The sequence below is a fragment of the Ursus americanus genome, chromosome 12 (genome assembly GCF_024610735.1).
Source record: "Ursus americanus isolate L20-20 chromosome 12, mUrsAme1.1.p, whole genome shotgun sequence".
Classification (NCBI taxonomy): Eukaryota; Metazoa; Chordata; class Mammalia; order Carnivora; family Ursidae; genus Ursus; species Ursus americanus.
In genome coordinates this window covers 20131514-20148549 of record NC_142138.1, presented here as the reverse complement: position 1 = coordinate 20148549, position 17036 = coordinate 20131514, and the positions used below count along the sequence as shown (strand labels likewise).

The following is a 17036-nucleotide window of genomic DNA, read 5'->3' as shown; positions in this document are numbered from 1 at the left end:
AGCATAAAAATAACTCTTCCGGAAAACTTCAAACCATACAAAGCAGTGCTCTATTCCTCCCTCCGTTCCCCCTCCCCACCATCCAATTCACTGTAATGTTCAATTTTGGTTTGAAGAAATGGCTGAAAGACAAATTGCCTTACAACAGGTCTTCTATGAAATATGGGAGAAGGCTGCTGACAGAGTGAGTTAAAAACTGCAGTGTTCGCAATCTGGAAAACATCTGCCTTGCCCGGAACTGTAAACCACCACATTGTAGAAAATGGTTTGTGACAAAGCAGAACCCAGGGCGGGTGTTTGTAAGGTTATGGGACAAGTCAGGGCTATTCAGGCACAGAACTGGGCACTGTGCCCTTTGGCAAACTGTTGCAAGCCAAGGACTTAAAAGGAAATACAAAACTAATAGGCCAGGTATGAAAACTGCCAGTGGAGCCAAATGGCCCCCTACTTTTCTTATCGGTGGGCACTCTGCGGTGAAGCTGGTTGAGGAGTCAAAACCATACCACTGCTTGGAAGTTCTAGCTGTTTGGTAGAGGGAGTGACCCTTTATTGAGGTCTCTCAGGCATGCCAGCCTGAAATGTGGCCTCTGGACTTAATCTAGACTAAAATAAAGGACCAAGGTTTGAATATGAAAGCACTAAAACAATCAAGATTCCGCCTCCACATACAATTCAAGAGAGGAACAAATGGGGGACCTCAGTTAGTGGCGGAGAGAGAAAGAACAGAAGTCACGTGGTAGAATATAGCCAAAGTAAAATGGCCAGATCCTGCAAAGGCTGCTCCCAGAGAAACAGGCATTTTCCACAGTTCTTCCCCGGGGCTGTGCCGAAAAGCAATGATAAGGGCTACAGTGAAACTGTGAACCTGGGAGGTGTGCCTAGGCGCCAGTTGGAAAGAACATAGGCAAATGTTTCTTTTTCGATGTAGTTTCCACCCAACCCACAGTATTTGGCTTGGAAGGTGGCCACAGTGACTAGAGGTAAAGGCATAGTGAATGAAGGTTTGCAGGCAGGCTCTCAGGGAAAATGGCCAACTCTGAGGACTGGGGACCTGGGGCTGCTGGGAAGGGAGGAGAGCTGGATTTAACGGGAAATGGGCAAATGCTGTGAGCCCCACACCGGGGCTGAGGCTGACTGGAGCACCTACGGTCTCTCAGAGTAGATGACTTTGTGGCTGGGGGCTCCACTCCTGCATGTGTGGGGCATGTGTGGGGCTGCAAACAAGAAAATCAATGGACAGCGTCCCAAAGACCTAGAGAGTCCATAATGATCCAAGGAAAGAGGAAAATGAGAAAGAGGAAACAGGATTCCTCTGAATCATCTAGAATTTGTTCTTTTAGGTAGTTGTGCCATGGTAGAAAGAAGACTGGACCTACAGTCCTGTGGACCTGGTTTGAATACCAGCTTTAGGAAAAACCACATTGCCTCTGCTTCTCCATCAGTAAGATGGAGACTGTAACTTTATCCTGTGGTTAGCATGAGAATTCATTCATTGGACACATTTTATTAAGCATCAACGAAGTCATAGGTCAGATGCTGGTGTTAAAGAACAGACAGCAGTCATCGTGAAAATGCCAAGTGCATGAGAGTGCACATAAATGTTGGGAAGTATGAAACAGTGCTTAACGTGATTCATATTTTTTCCATCTGACTGTTTCACTAGATTGTAAGCTATGCGAGGGCACGCTCTGATATGCCCTAGTCACAAAGTCTGAAGCATAGTAGAAGTTCAGCACATACTGAGTTTCAGGGAATGACTAAATAACTAACCATTCTAATTGTTAGATGCCTGGGATAGGAAAAAAAAAGACAGTGAGGATGAGAGGTCAGGGTCAGGTCAGGTCTTGCCCAAACTATCTTTGGTCCTTTCACTTCCTCCAAGCACTACCTGGGCACAAGCACAGAGTCCTAGCGAGCCAATTCCCAGAGTTCACAGTAGACATATTTGGTTGCGTTTAATTTTATGTCTGTCTTAGAGTGAAAGTTTGCAGATAAAACGGTCTGTGGCAGACCATTCTCAAATGCCTTTATTCTAGGAAGTACAACAAAGGCTCACATTCTGCATTTAATTAGGCCTATACTTCTTTTAGCCTTACTTGGTTCAAACGAAAACAAAAGTTATCAGTAGGGAAATGAGAAACCACACGGAGATTTTGAAATCTCCTTAACTTTGACTTAACTAAAGAATGCAGGAACATTCCCATGAGACTCCATCCCATTCGGGAGGGAGAAGGAAAAGGACTCATCTCAAATCTGCCCCACCAGCTTTCAGCTCATTGTAAGATGAAACGTTATTCTTAATATCTGTCTATCTTATCTATCCATCCATCCATCCATCCATCCATCCATCCATCCATCCATCCATCCATCTAAACAGACACACACACACACACACACACACACCAGTTACAGGTTTGAGTCCTTAGTTCAGTTCTTATTAACCATGTGGCCTTGGACAAGTGACTTCTTCTAAGTCTCAGTTTTCTCTTCTTGGGTAGAATAAAACCCAACTCACAGGGCTATAGGACTATTATAAATGACATAATGCATAAAAAACTCTTGGTGTTTGGCTTATTGTAAGCACTCACTAAATGGCAATTGCTGTTTAATGTTATTGTTATTCTCCAGTTTAAATTGTATATTTCCTATCCAGCCTCAGCATTCCTGCATCCTGGCACTGTTGACATCTTGGGCTGGGTAATTCCTTGTAGGGGTCATTCTGCGCACTGTGGCTTGTTCAGCAACATCTCTGGCCTCCACCCAGTAGATACCAGCAGCAACTCACAACCCTCCCTCCCCCGGAGTGATGACCAAAATATCTTGAGACGTTGCCAGATGTTCTCTAGGAGACAAAACTTCAGCCATTTGGGTAGCGTTGGTATAGAACAAAGAGCAGTGAGGAGTCCAGAGATAGGAGGCCTGGTTTCTATTACTTGATTTGTGATCTTGGGTAAGTCCTACCACTTCCCTGGGCCTTGGGTTTTCTCATACGGTAAAAGAGGGCAGGAAATTCCTACCTTCTCTTTCATGATTTTTCTAAGAACGAAAGAGAAAGAAAATCAAATGCTCTCAGGAAGTGTTATAAAAGTAGGATTATTATGACTAAGTTGCTAGAGGTGGTCTATCGAGGGGCAATTCCAAGAAGACTTGCCCAGCAACAACGGCTGATGCCAACCTGTTTTCTTCTTTAATTCTCACCCCGGGGAGCTACTTGCCTCCCAGCAGCTGCTTCTTGATCAATGTCAAGGATTCCCTGTGCCTTTAATGGATGTACTTGTGGCTTGACTTGAAGAATTCAAGAGGAACTGTTTTCTTTCAACATGAAATGAAAATGCTCTTTTTGATAAAAATTATTATTGTAAGTGGAGAAAACTGCCTTGTCATCTCTAGATTTAGCATTCCTCTAAATTTATCTCTTCACACGATGAGAACTAACCAGGGGTCAGAATGTAAACTTGTCCTCTGTGGACTGATACTCAGAAAGAAATAGTCTCAGAGTTTCTAGCATCACTGTACTGACTAATACTACAATAATACAGAGTAATACTAGGGTGGATTTCCTCATCAGCAAGGGAGCGCTTGTTGGATGCCGTGGCATATTATGGGAATCTGTATACTGGAATCCAGAGGCGCACTACTGTCATTCTTTTATCTATTTCTGCAAAAATCTTTAAATGGGAGCATTCCTGAGCTGCGAGCTTTGAGTTTGGTCAGAGCTGTATGTCGATAGAGGAGGATTCAAGGTCCAATCTCATCATTTGTGTGATGTAGGCCAGGCCTTCAACCCTTCTGAACCTCAGCGGACTACATTAACAGCTACCCCACAGTGCGGATATGAGTTTTCAACGCACATGAATACCTAAAGCATGGAGCATTGTGCTGGGACATGGTGAGTGTTTTGTGAGATGTAGGTGATCTTTCTCTCTCTGTCCACAGTCTGAAAGACTGTTTAAGGATTTCTTGCATCCCTCAGAGTGTGTATTTGGTCTGATTGCTTCAGGAAGCTCACGGAAATGAAAACCATACTTTTTAAGGTATAATTTAGAGTCTTGATGAAACTAAACTAATTGTAATAAAGCTTGAATCGGCTTATCAACAAATCTTCCAGTTTATGAGCAAATTACCTCCCTACTTCTGCTGGGTATTAGTTGGAAATTAAGGGTCAGAAGTCACCCAAAGGACAATAGCATTTACCCAGAGAGGAGCGAACAGTGTATTTCTTCCCTAAAATAATTCACTTGGTCTCCTGAAGGACACATATCAGCATTCAGAGATAGCATGGTAGAGTAACAAGAAGATGAGTTTGGAGTCAGACAGACATGCCATTAGGTAGTTGGGTGTAACATCATCAACATAGGGTTAATACCCATCACAGTGTAGGGCAAGTACAAATAAAGCCTATGAAAACCCCAAGTACCATACTTGACACATGGAAGGTGCTCAGTTAGTGATGATTTTTACCCTTGACTCTCTTACAGATCTTTGGCATTTACCTGGGTTATGAGAAGGGGTGGACAACTAAGGAAATGATTATAAATCTATATTTTATTTTTATTCTTTTCCTATTAATGTTGACTATAGCATGTGGGAAAAGTCATGAATTATTAAGGGCACACCATTTAAAAAATACTGGATAATTTGCTTTGAAGTTTCCAGTGGTGGCTCTGGAAGAGTTTTACTTCATAACTTGTTCTTTATGCTGCATATGAAGGCATTTTAAAGCCCAGCAACACAAAAGGGGTCTGGTCACCTCTTTCTCAAACTTGGCATGTTTAACCACCCATAAAATCATTTTGCAAGAGAAGACAATATAGTAACAGGTAACACATAAGAATGAAATTATAGAATAATAGTTTCCCAAATTTTCATCACTAAGGTTCCTTTTTCACATTTTTATTACTTCTTCCTATGGACTTCTTTAGTGTGTTTTAGCTTCCTCTTTGTTCCGCAACATTCGTGCTAACTTCTGCTGCATCATACTTACTGCACTGTGATCATAATGTGAAGCACATTTTACTTCTCTTTCAAATCCCCTGCTCCACAGTGGGCTCTCAAACAATATTTGCTAAACTGGGAGCCAACATTCCACTCTCTGTGTTGACGACATACCAATTATAGTAGAGTCCTCTTTATGTATTGACTCTATTATTTGTTAAGCATTTACTATCTTCCAGACATCATAGAGTTTTTTTTTTTTTTTAAAAACCCATTTATTCTCCCAATACCCGCCAGGCAGATGTTATTATGTCCATTTTCCTGCTGTGGCTTTCCCTGAAGTGACACTGGACTCTATGCTGGGAGAACCCAGTTGACATCATCTATGAGAACAAGGACCAGGAAGAAGAGTCAAACAGTCCCAAATTCCAGGTTTCACCCTTATTTTCATTCTTTCTCCTGTCCTCCAAACATTTTTCTAGAAAATGGAACAAACTGAGTCAGGAATTTCATTTTCTTCCCATAATTCTGCAGCATAAAAGGATGGCACAGAGGACACGGTTTATCTACGCATTGCCCTGGATGACTGAGGAACACCTGTAGATTCATCCCACCTCGTGGGTGTTCTCAAGGACAAGGGGCAGTTTTCTTTCGGCTCCCAGTATACCTGTCCTGCTAAAATAGGTACACGTGGACATGGACCATGTAACACCTTTTTCTACATGACTGTGAGGGCTGGTTGCCTTGTGCCTGTTATACCCACTAACCACAATGGCTGCGGGAATAAAGCAGTTTGCTCCCTGAGAGTGCGCATTGGTACCCTAAAAGGTGTTTTATGTAGACACAGCAAGGTTTGTCTGCCCTAGAAACATAGTTTTGGATCTAGCAGACACTATCACTCTCCTTTGCCCCCTTATCAACTCTTCTAAGGGCAGGAGGACAGAGAGGGGCCTTTTTTAAAGGTAACTGAATACGTTAAAGGAGTTTACCACATGCTGGGATGTCGCACAGGTCAGACTTGAAATTTTCATCCAAGGTGAAGCACCAGGGAGCCTCCTTCTGATTCCCTGGATTGCGGCAGTAGGAATGGCCTCCGTTCAGCTCTGGGAAACGGAGGGCGGTAAAGGTGTGTGTGTGGGGGTACTGGGAATTCCACGGCTGGCACTGGCGCCCTGATTTGGTCACACTGACGGTCCCCCGGTAGTCCACACCTGTGCTGTTATAGCACTTATGATCTGAAAAACAGAAGAGAAAGGCCCAAACGGTGAGAAAGAAACAGGAGATGCTGGAGCTCCCAGCCAGCAGTTTCTGGAAGAAGGACTTGCAATTAACCTCATGGCTAAGGCTTCCCCGCTGGTCAGGGGCCATGCGGGCAGCCTCCCTGTGTGCTGGGCTGGGACACCGGTCCTGCCTTGCAGTTACATTCCTGGGAGGATTTAAAGCTTATGCATCAGGAATAAAACCAGCCCTCCACAACTATTTTTAATATTGAGCACAAAAAGAATCAGAACTGGGGGCAGGACTCGGGGGGGCACAGAAGTAATTTCCTAGTGAATGGTTTAGGAAAGGTTCAGGCTAAACTCTTCTTTCCATTTCTGCTTGATGTCTTTAGACATGAATCATGGGATAGAGAATCTACTTCCCAGAAAGTGTTCACTAGGAGCAGTGTGTATGGGTTTCTAACAGGAGTTAGGGCCATTCTGTGCTGATGGACTGGGTCTTCTTGAGAAGCAAGTCCTCTTCCCAAGGGACCACAAGGCTGTTACTTGAAAGCACTGCAAAAGTCCATCAAGGTGAAATAAATAAAAATATGGAGGGGCAATGATAAAATAACAGTATTAATGAAGATACTGCTTTTATTATGTGCTAAGCATAGTTCTAAGTATTTTAGATGCATTAATTCAACTAATAGCATAATATTAAATTACAAAAGGAAACTAAAAAATTACCAGTGAGTTTAATTCTATGTGAATGGGAGTTACAGAGGAACAGAGGTGAGAGGACAGTGGATAGAGGCAAGCCCTATGTACATATCATAGGGGTCCAAGATACATATCATAAAATTTACCATTAGTGTGTTTAGAACATTCAAAATATTGTGCAACCTTCACCACTCTCTCATTCCAGAACACCCGTATCATCCCCAAGGAAACCCTATACTCATTCAGCAGTCACTCCCCAAGCTCCCCTCCCCATCCCTGGCAACCACTAATCTGCTTTCTGTCTCCATGGGTTTGTCTATTCTGGATATTTCGTAGAAACAGAATCATACAATGGTGTCTGGCTTCTTTGGCTATCATAACACTTCCAAGTTTCAGCCATGTTGTAGCATGTAACAGGATTTTATTCCTTTTTATGGGTGAATCGTGTCTCATTATGTAGATGTACCACAGTTTATCCACTCATCCGCTGACGGACACTTGGGTTGTTTCTACCCTTCAGCCGTTGTGAACAGACCTGTTATGAACACTGGCATATGAGTTTTTATTTGAACACCTTTTCTAAATTCTTCGGAGTGTACACCCAGGATTGGCATTGTTGGGTCATATGGCAATTCTATTTAAGTCACGGAGGAACCAGCAGCCATATTTAAAAATTATCGTCTTCGCGAAGCTTCTTGAAGATAGTGACAGCATCTAATCCACCACTGAATGCTCCGCCCCCACACAGTATTTAGCCCTTTGGAAGGTAATCTGCCTACCAACAAGAACCCTTGCTACCGATCGAGGTCCAGTTTTCACTGTGCTGTGGGGTTGCTGGCCCCTAGGCCACACGGAAGGTCAGGGGTTACCACCTACTTTTATTGATAGGATCCGCCATGGGAATGCCAATCCGGATGCAGTTTGCGGCTTCGGGGCTCTCGGGCTGGGGGAGATCTTCACAGTTTGGCAGTTTCAGCCTCATCAGGATCATGGGATTTGATCTTGCAAAAATGTACTCTGTTTGACAAAGGACGTTTTCCAGGATTTCACATTCATCACGACACAGGTCCCGGGGCTTCGGGATGGATGAGGTCTCGTCACAGTATGGGAAGGCGTAGTGGCACAGGGAAGGAATGGCAAACTGGGAGCACTTATCAGATAAGTGGCTGGAGGTGCCGATCATGGTGAAGGCAGCTGGAAAACAAACACAGTTATTAACTCCCAGGGGCCAGGGTTTATCTCCTTTGGTTATCTAGTCAACAGATATCAGATATAAACATGCACTGGAAGGAATCCGCTGCACTCAAGCAGACAAGGCCAAGAGGAGATTCGGTTCAGATGTCCAAGCGGCTTACTTTCACTGGCTTGAAAAAAAATCATTTTGACTACAAAGTTAAAAAAACAGGATTAAGTTACATATGTACCATTTCCTAATAAAAAGAATTAATTAGGTTAAAGCACAATATATTTTTCATTTTTACTACAAAGCAACAGAACTTTGTGTTTCATCCGGTACTTTTTATTAGTTTTATGAAGCTTCTAAAACATTAGACAGCTGCAGGGCAGAAACGCGCCGTCTGCGGTGGCGAAGCCTGATCACGGGATTTAGTTCTGTGTCTTGCCTCTGAGTGGATGACTCTGGGTAACTTGTTTAATTTTTTTTGTGCCTTTGATACTTCCTATTCCAGGCTCTGAAAATGAGGCCATTCTCTTGGAAGTTCTCGAAAAGCACAACTCGGTCGTTCCAGGGTGTGTATTAGAGGTCACTTAGCCTGACTTCTTATTCAGCTTGGCATCTGGGTACTGAAAGAGTACCTGCCTCCTTTTTGCACTGACAAGGAGCTTGTACCTCACAAGAGAGCCTGGGGGTGGTTGGCACACTGTTTCCCAAAGTGTGTTCCTCAGAACATTCACTCTGTAGCATATTCATAGTGTTTGAGAAACAAGGGTTCCAGAGCTGAACAAGTTCGGGACATGCCGGGTTAAACAAAATTAAGTGGCTTTTCTTAACTGTAGTATTTTCCAGTAAGCAGATGTCCAGTGAAAATATCTAAGAGAGGATTATTATAAATGGGTAATGAAACATTTACATCAGAACTCCCATTTATTTTTGTGAATACTTAGTAAAAAAAAAATATGTTAAAATGTTCTTATAGTAGGTTGAAATGTGCCTTAACAGCCCCTCCCCATTCGTCAGTCCTGCTTCTGTCCTCTGGGATTTCAGAGTCCTTCCTCCTGAAAGTTCTTCAGCAAATGGCAACTACAGCTTTCTATAGTCGCTTCTCCAGGTTAAATAGCTCCCCCCCACCTGGGTTTCTCTTAGTTCCTTCATATTCCTCATGGGACATAGTTTCTAGACACTTTGCTGTTCCGTGTGCCTGCCTCAGGTTTGTTCAATCGTAAGGTTGCCAGATAGATGACAAGGCGCTTCGTTACCTCTGAATTTCAGGTAAACATCTGGAACATACTTACACTAAAAAATTATCCATTGTTTACCTGAAATACAAATGTAACTGGGTGTCCTGTATTTTTATTTGCTAAAGCTGACAACCTTATTAGAATCCCATAAAGGCAATGCTAATAGCTTGCAAGGGTACGTGGCACCGAGGCATAACTACGTTAATGGAAGAAACACAAGGCTGCTGTAACCACCAGAACCAGGTGTGCAAAATCGTACAAGGTGGCCTACACTGCTTCGCTCGTATGTGCTAGAAAGGGCGTCACTATTAGAATTCCATTAAAAAGATCCCTTCGATTCAGAAACATGAAGGGTAAAATATAGAAGGAAGAGACTTACGATCATCTTGCCTTATCACTCACTTCACCGATGAAGAGAGAGATTTGCATGAAGAATAAGAGATTTCCCCAAAGTCACAGTAATGGTGTCCAGAATTCTAGACTGTAAATTGATTTAGAGTTTACACGACTTTCAGTCTATACGGTGTTGTCTCCAAACAGTAAACTCTAGGAGGGCAGAGGCGCAAGCTGGCTTATTCACCACACCGGCATGTCCGCAGTACCCCATCCAGCTCCTGCTTTGCCAAAAACACTAATCATCTTTATCAAGTGTCTGAATGAATGTGAGACATTTCAGAGCACCCTTTTCCTCTAAGAGCAACAACCTTCAATTCTAATGTACATTACAGAACACAGAGATCATATCTCCCGCTTCTCTGTGGTCCCGCTCCTCACCTGTATGCCGAGCCCAATCCTTTGTCAAGAGAAGAGCTCAAGAGAACACTTGGTGAGAAAAGGAGTTACACAAGGTATCTATACAATTTCCTTGGTGTTACCTACCTGTGATCTGATTTTCTATTTCCCCTTGCATGTGCAAAGACTCCATATAGACAGTGCGGTTGCCAATAAATCTTGCACATGCAATCCCTCTGTATGGCTGACAGAATCCATCTTCTTCATACTCATCTCTAAAAATAGAGCACAGATGTTAGCTGGTGCAATACATTCACATCCCGTTGGCTCTGACTGTGTTGTGCCCAAAACAGTCGCTAGGGGGAGACGCTGAGCACAGTATCCCCAAGGCTGGGCTAAGGAGTCCGGCTTTTCCTCAGTTCCATCCATCACTTAAAACATCTGCTGGTCACGTTGGTCAAGTTTCCTTCACCCCCAGAAAATCATTCTGAAGCGCAAAATCATCCTTAAATAGGGGAGAAAGCACTTTTATTTTCGCAGCTGGTGGTGGGCTGGAAGATGATGTAGTTCTAAAAGTAAAGAGGAAATGAGTTGGGAATCTGGGCACATGTTCTACAGTTTTTTGTTTTTTAAGCACAGATTATTTCTGCTTCATTTGCTACAAAGGCGTGGGCGCATTATCCACAAGATCCACTCCAACTGATGTGTCAATTAGGAGGCGCCAAGGGGTGAGAAGCTGGGTGCAGCTGGAAAGAAACCAGAGGGCAGCACGGTTATGTGGCTCCTCACTGCTTAAGACCCATTATCTCTACCCTGCAGAGAGAGGTCCTGGCAACCCGGGGACTGCACAATTTCAAATGAGTCACTAAATTCCAGGAAATCTAGACAACATGTCAATGAAAATCTTGCTTTCGTGATCCCCCAAAACTTTAAAAATCATCTTAAAAACGGTTTGCCTCAAGAGTATAATAATAAAAAAAGCAGGGGGAATAGATTTTATTCTGAAGAAAAGGGGAGGCCAGATAGTGTGGTTAGTGACAGTGTGGCAACTGGCTGGAGAGTCGGACCCAAGATGGCCGCCTCAGCTTGAAAGGATAGAGGCTGTAACCTCCCATGCGGGCCTACCATAAGTACAAGACACCAGAGTACGGAATATCTGGCTGGTTCTCAAAAGCAGACCACAGCCAAAACAAAAGGCCACCTGCCACGCTTTTGGGCTGACTTCACCCTGGATGCTCGCCCTCTGTTAACCTGGCTGGAATCCTTACATTGCCTGAATAAAAAGATCATTTTTCCTCTGGTTTCTTCTAAGTTAAAGTACGTTAGAGCAAAAGTCAGGAGAAGGAAATTGTCTTCCTGGGTTTAACATTTGCATGTCCTTATAGTCAAGCTCTCTGAGTCCTCTGAGCTATGGTTTTCTTACCTATAAGATGAAGATAATCATTGACCTCTACCCTATAAGTGAAAGTCATGAGGATCCTATCAAATAATGTAAATGCTCTTCCAAAGTGCTACTCAGAGGTAATACATGCTTATCACCAAAGTATTTATGATTACCAAAGAAGATATTTATTTAAAGGACAATTATTTACTAAGCTCCTAGTCTATAAAATGGCCCTAGACTTCCCGCCTTGGGGGTTCACTGTGGGACTTTAGAAAGCCCACTATAACAGGAAACCAGGTGAAAAAAATCTGATAAAGCTGATCATTAAAAGACCAGTTTCCAGCGGCTCTCTACTCCCTATTCACTCCAAAGTCTTTTTGGTGGTGGAGATGGGGGGGGGGAAGTATATTCACTTTAGTTCCCAAAACAGTTTGTATTGCAAAGCTCTTAAAAACTTAACCTTTAAGTACACATACAAATGAATATATCACATACCTGACATGAAGACATTGAAATTTTAATGTTGTAAAATCCTGCAAGCACTCCACATGTTTACTTTCATAAATCCTAGAGTAATGTTGAAGCCTTTTTGGCTTAAATTTTACTTGGGTTGTAAAATTAACCCCACTTTTATTGGGTAACTAATACCGTAAACCTATGGGGAGAAAGAAGTTTCTCGATGACCTAGCCTTGGATCTTGGAAACCAAAGTACTGAGACCAGAATGCACTTCTACTCCACCCCCTGCTATTACAGATGATGCTTTTCTATCCCTAGGCATTAGCAGAGTCTTGGACTTTTAAGGTGTCGTTATGAGAACACTTCTTCCTCCCCCACATTAAACTCTCAAGGCCTCAATTTATATCTCTTGGGAGGACAAAACCCTGGAATTACCCCCAGATATAAATCCCCAACCTACTGGGAGTTCCCATATTTTATGTGTGAGGCTTAGGCTAAACTTCTTACCACCTTTCCAGTTCAAGACTCTAAAAAGACTCTTTGAATACTTTTTTTTCATAATAAAAAGGAATGCAGTTCCTTGGCTGCATATTTCTTATCAAGGGCTTACAGCTGCAGGTGTATTGAATTTTTGACTGTGCCCAGAATTCCTGATATTCTGACCAGTCTCTAGGGGGCAGATGTAAAAAGCAAAACAAAAGCAAAACAAAAAACCAGTGTGTAATGTCATCTGCGAGGAAGTAGTTCTCAGCCCTGGCTGCTCTGAAGATCTCCTCAGAAAGCTTTTGAAAATACCAATGCCTAAGCCCCACCTCAGGCCTATTAAATCATACTCTCTGGGGGTGCAGCAGAGGCACGCATGCTTTTTAAAGAGCTCTCAGGTGATTTGAATGTGGTTGAGAACCACAGCACTAGAAAAACAAACCTCTGTTAAGTGTCTGCCACTCTCTGTGCTGGGTACTATGCTAAGTGCTTTCTTCCAAGTAGCCTCTTATGTGGCATTATTATCCTCATTTTATGGAGGGAGAAACTCAGGTTCAGAGAAATAACTGGCTCAAATTCACAAAGCCAGTTATTGGTGGAGCAAGGATTTAAACTTGAAGTACAAGCTTAAGCCACTATACCATGTTGTCAGATCTATAATGATGTTCCTCTTTTCAGTATTACTTTTAATTAGACCAGCCCAATTATAAATAAGAGACCTTAAATTGAGCCTTTACTCTGTACCAGGAACTGTTAAGTTTCACTTACATATACAACTGATATTAAATCATTTAATCCAGACAACAATCTTGTAAAAAAGGGGAAGGTACAATCATTCCCATTTTACAGATGAGAAAATCGAGGGCCAGAAAGAGCAAAGAACTTGACTAAATTTACACAGCAAGTAGAAGAGCTAGATTTGCCCAAAACTAGTGCTTGTAACCATGGTACACAGCTTCCCTCCAAATGGTTTATGAAGGTTTTTACACTGCTTATAGGGGCTTTCTGCTGTGAAGATGCTTTGGTGTCTGCTGCGTGGCAAAAGGTTTTCTTTGGAACACAGAGTCACAATCGCCTTTCAGGCTTTCCATTTTTCGTGCTGGCTTTGGCTGGAGGGGAACCAGTGCTTCTCCACCATTCATCAGCTCTATACTTTTCTCCAGCTCACACTTCTTTCATCATTAATTTTGCTAAGCAAACTTAAAAACATGGAGCACATGGCGGCAGAAGTGAAAGGGCACTTGCAGTGAGCGTGCCCAAGGCTGCATTCTTTCTATGCAGAAGAGGGTGAATTGTGAAAGCACAAATGGAATTTTGCACTGACATGTGCCATGCGTCACCGTGACGTCAAGAAGCAGGGATGCTTTGTGATGGGGACTCATGTTTCTCATAAAGTAATTTAGTTACCCTGTTGCCAACCCCCTAGCCTTCCACCTCCAGGATCTCCCCAAGGAGCTTATGAGGGTTGGTCATACAGGGTTAACTAAGAGTGACCAGGACCAATATGGCCACAGTAGGGGTATCTACCCAGGACCCACTGGAGACCAGTGAAAGGGAAATGCTGCCATCACAAGTCACAACCCAAGGGAGTTTTACAGGGACAGTGACAATCATTAGCTACAAATTCCTGGGACAACTTCTCAGGTCAGTTGACTAAAGCAGAGAGCTCTGATGATGGAAAAAGCCCATTGCATGGTATGGGGCATGTGGAGACTCTCTGTAGTTTTGGGAGCAGGGAGAAGGAAGGGAGAAAGCATGGGTGGGTGGGTGGGGTAGGGAAAGTGAAAAGATAGAGAATACTCCTAACCGATGCCCAAATGGGGTTGTGCCAATTTTGGACCATGAGAGGCCCACAACAGCTCTCCTCAGAGCTTCCAGGGATGGCAGGCTTTGTGAAGGCTGCCTTAATTTAAGGGACGCAAGAGAACAAACTCAACAGTTGTCTTAGGCATGTGATTTAAAAAGAAACCCTGAAATATGACTGGGAAAACTGGCAAAATTCAAATCCTGTAAGTTAGTTTGTATCATACCAACGATGATTTATTATTATTATTACTATTTTTTTAATGTAGGCTCCATGCCCAGTGTGGAGTCCAACATGGGGCCTGAACTCACGACCCTGAGATGGAGACCTGAGACAAGATCAAGAGTCAGCCGCTTAACCTACTGAGCCACCCAGGTCCCCCAATAATTTCTTACTTTTGATCATTGCACTATGTTTATGCAAGACATGAACATTAGGAGGAATGGGATGAAGGACATATGGAAACTTTCTGTACTATTTTTGCAACTTAAGTATAAAAATATATCAAAATAAAAAGGAAAAAATCTTACAGGATGGGGGAGGGGTGGGAACCTTACTGTGTGTACACAGAACTGGAGGTGCTATGGGGTGAGGGGGTTACGAAGGCCGTCAGATGACCTCATTTAATCTCTATAACAAACCTTATAACACTCCCTCTGGGCCTATCCCTGGGTGGCAGAATTCCGTTCCCTAACAACTCACTTACTTGTTTGAGGCTTGGCCTACTTCTAAATTCAAACACTTCCAGGAGAGATGACCTATTTGGTCAGGAAGCCCTTAGCGTAGATTGATTTTTGCTAGCTGCTGCGGGCACTTTCATCTTTATTGGAAGCTATATAGCAACAAAGGCTGGGGCAGTGGATGAGAGGTCCGGGCTGGAAGAAGAAGGCAATCTTCCCTGACTTGACAGTTAGGTCTGGGCCCAGCTTTGTGCCAGGATGACTGAGAAGGCAGGCTAGGGATGGAGGGTGTGGGACTCACCAACACAGGGCATCTCTGTCATCTGGTTCATCGTTCACTTTGTCACAAAGTGATCTTTTCAAACACAGACCCAATCAGGTCATTTCCTGCCTAAAATTAGAGTTTCCTACTCACTTCAGCTTCCTGACTGCAGCCTCCAAGGCCCTTCATCATCTAGTCCCTGCCCATTTTTCCAGCCTTGCTCCTGCCAGTCAAGCCTATGAACCTGATCATACTAGCTACACAAATGACCTTGTTAGTCTCAAAACAGGGGAGGCAGTTTACTGTTCCTCTGGCTTGGCTTACTCTCTTCCTGAGGCCTAGAATGCCTTCCACCCTCTTTTTCACCTTGGGAATGCCTTCTTGTCTTCAAGATCCAGATGCTAAGTCCTCCACGAAAGTTGGTCACTGACCTCCCCCCAAGCCAGCGTCTTTATCACACATCAGAGCCGTCCCACACACCTCTGACTCCATGTTCTGTTTGTCTGTTTAGCGTGTCTCACCACCACACTAAGGCAAGGACCATGTCTGATTCAGCTTCTCACCTTGAGGCCCCCTGTGCAACGTATGACTCAGGAACCCTGTTGAATGAAGGAAAGGGGGCTGCTAAGAACCATCCCTCTCTAGATCTTCAGCAGTAGAAAAGAAGGCCCGCTGCCTGATGGACCAACAACTGGAACAGATGTCACAGATGTGGGGCTGTCCCAGGCTAGCCCACTGATGTGCCAGAAGCATTCTCCACATTGGAAGCCACTTTCTTCATCAGATTTTACACAGGAGCGTGGGCAGGCCTAACTAGACTTATGGAGGAGTTAGGCCCTAAAAAGTTCCCCTTTGGGGTAATAAGAACAGTTAAAATGCACGCGTCTCCTTAGTGGGAAGAGAATGGATGTAAATGTACTTTGCCAACTATAAAATCTTACTCAAACAAAAAAACAGTAAACAGGTACTCAAACAAATACTTGAAGACAAATGTTCATAGCAGCGCTATTCACAATAGCCAAAAAGTGGAAACAACCCCCAAATACTCATCAACAGGTGACAGGACAGACAAAATGTGGTAGATACACACAATAGAATATTATTCAGCTATAAAAAGAGGAATGAAGTACCAAAACATGCTACAACATGGAAGAATCTTTTTACGGTAGGGGAGATCAGCCAGACACAAAAGCCACATATTTTAATGACCCCCTTTATGTAAAATATCCAGAATAGATAAATTCATAGAGATAGAAAGCAGATTGGTGGTTACCAGGAGTAGGGGGGAGTGAGAAATAGGGAGTAACTACTCAATGGATATGGAGTTTTATTTTGCTATGATGAAGATGTTTTGATACTAGATAAGAGGTCGTAGTTACACAACGTTGCAGATGTGTTAACTGCTACCCTTTGGCTCACTTTAAAATGGTTAATTTTCATGCTATGTGAATTTCACCTCAATTAAAAAGAATTGATTTTATATACCCAAGGGACAAGGTTACCAGACCTGGGGAGAGGGCCAATGGCTGGGATTTCCAGCTTCAGATCTGGGGAGAAGTTCTGGGGATGGCTTTATGGTTGCTTGCAAGCAGACTGATCTGCTGTAAGCATGGGCAATTCACACGATCTCAGCAGGTTTCTTTGTTCTGATTCTGGCGGCTCTTCGACTGCAATGCCAGAGAGAGTGGCCTGCAAGCCCACAGCATGGTGGCCTCCTGTATACAGATCACAATGAAGGAAATAGTCCAACACTTGTGAATTTACCGCATTCGCTCCCATTTAAGCGCTCCATTTGGAGCCATGAAGATGAAATCACAGCAAACTGCCTACCCTCAAAGCTCCGAATTGTGGTTTGAAGGAAATCTATCACACAGTTCAAAGTATCCCTAGGCGTGCTCCAGTGAGCAGTTTAGCAAAGTGTGGGTTATCCTCTCATTTGGGAAGTAATTTCTTTCTTC

At 43.3% G+C, this 17036-nt stretch overlaps 1 protein-coding gene across 1 annotated transcript in view; it reads right to left on the bottom strand.

The window, feature by feature from the left end:
• ROR1 (ROR family WNT receptor 1) overlaps positions 1-17036 on the bottom strand; it is a 388801-nt gene that overhangs the window by 27358 nt on the left and 344407 nt on the right. Inside the window, exons 5-7 of the mRNA XM_045802165.2 lie at positions 10155-10282; positions 7734-8051; positions 5925-6170 (exon numbers count right to left, since the gene is read on the bottom strand). Coding sequence (XP_045658121.2) covers positions 5925-6170; positions 7734-8051; positions 10155-10282 — 692 coding nt within the window. The remainder of the gene's footprint in view (positions 1-5924; positions 6171-7733; positions 8052-10154; positions 10283-17036) is intronic.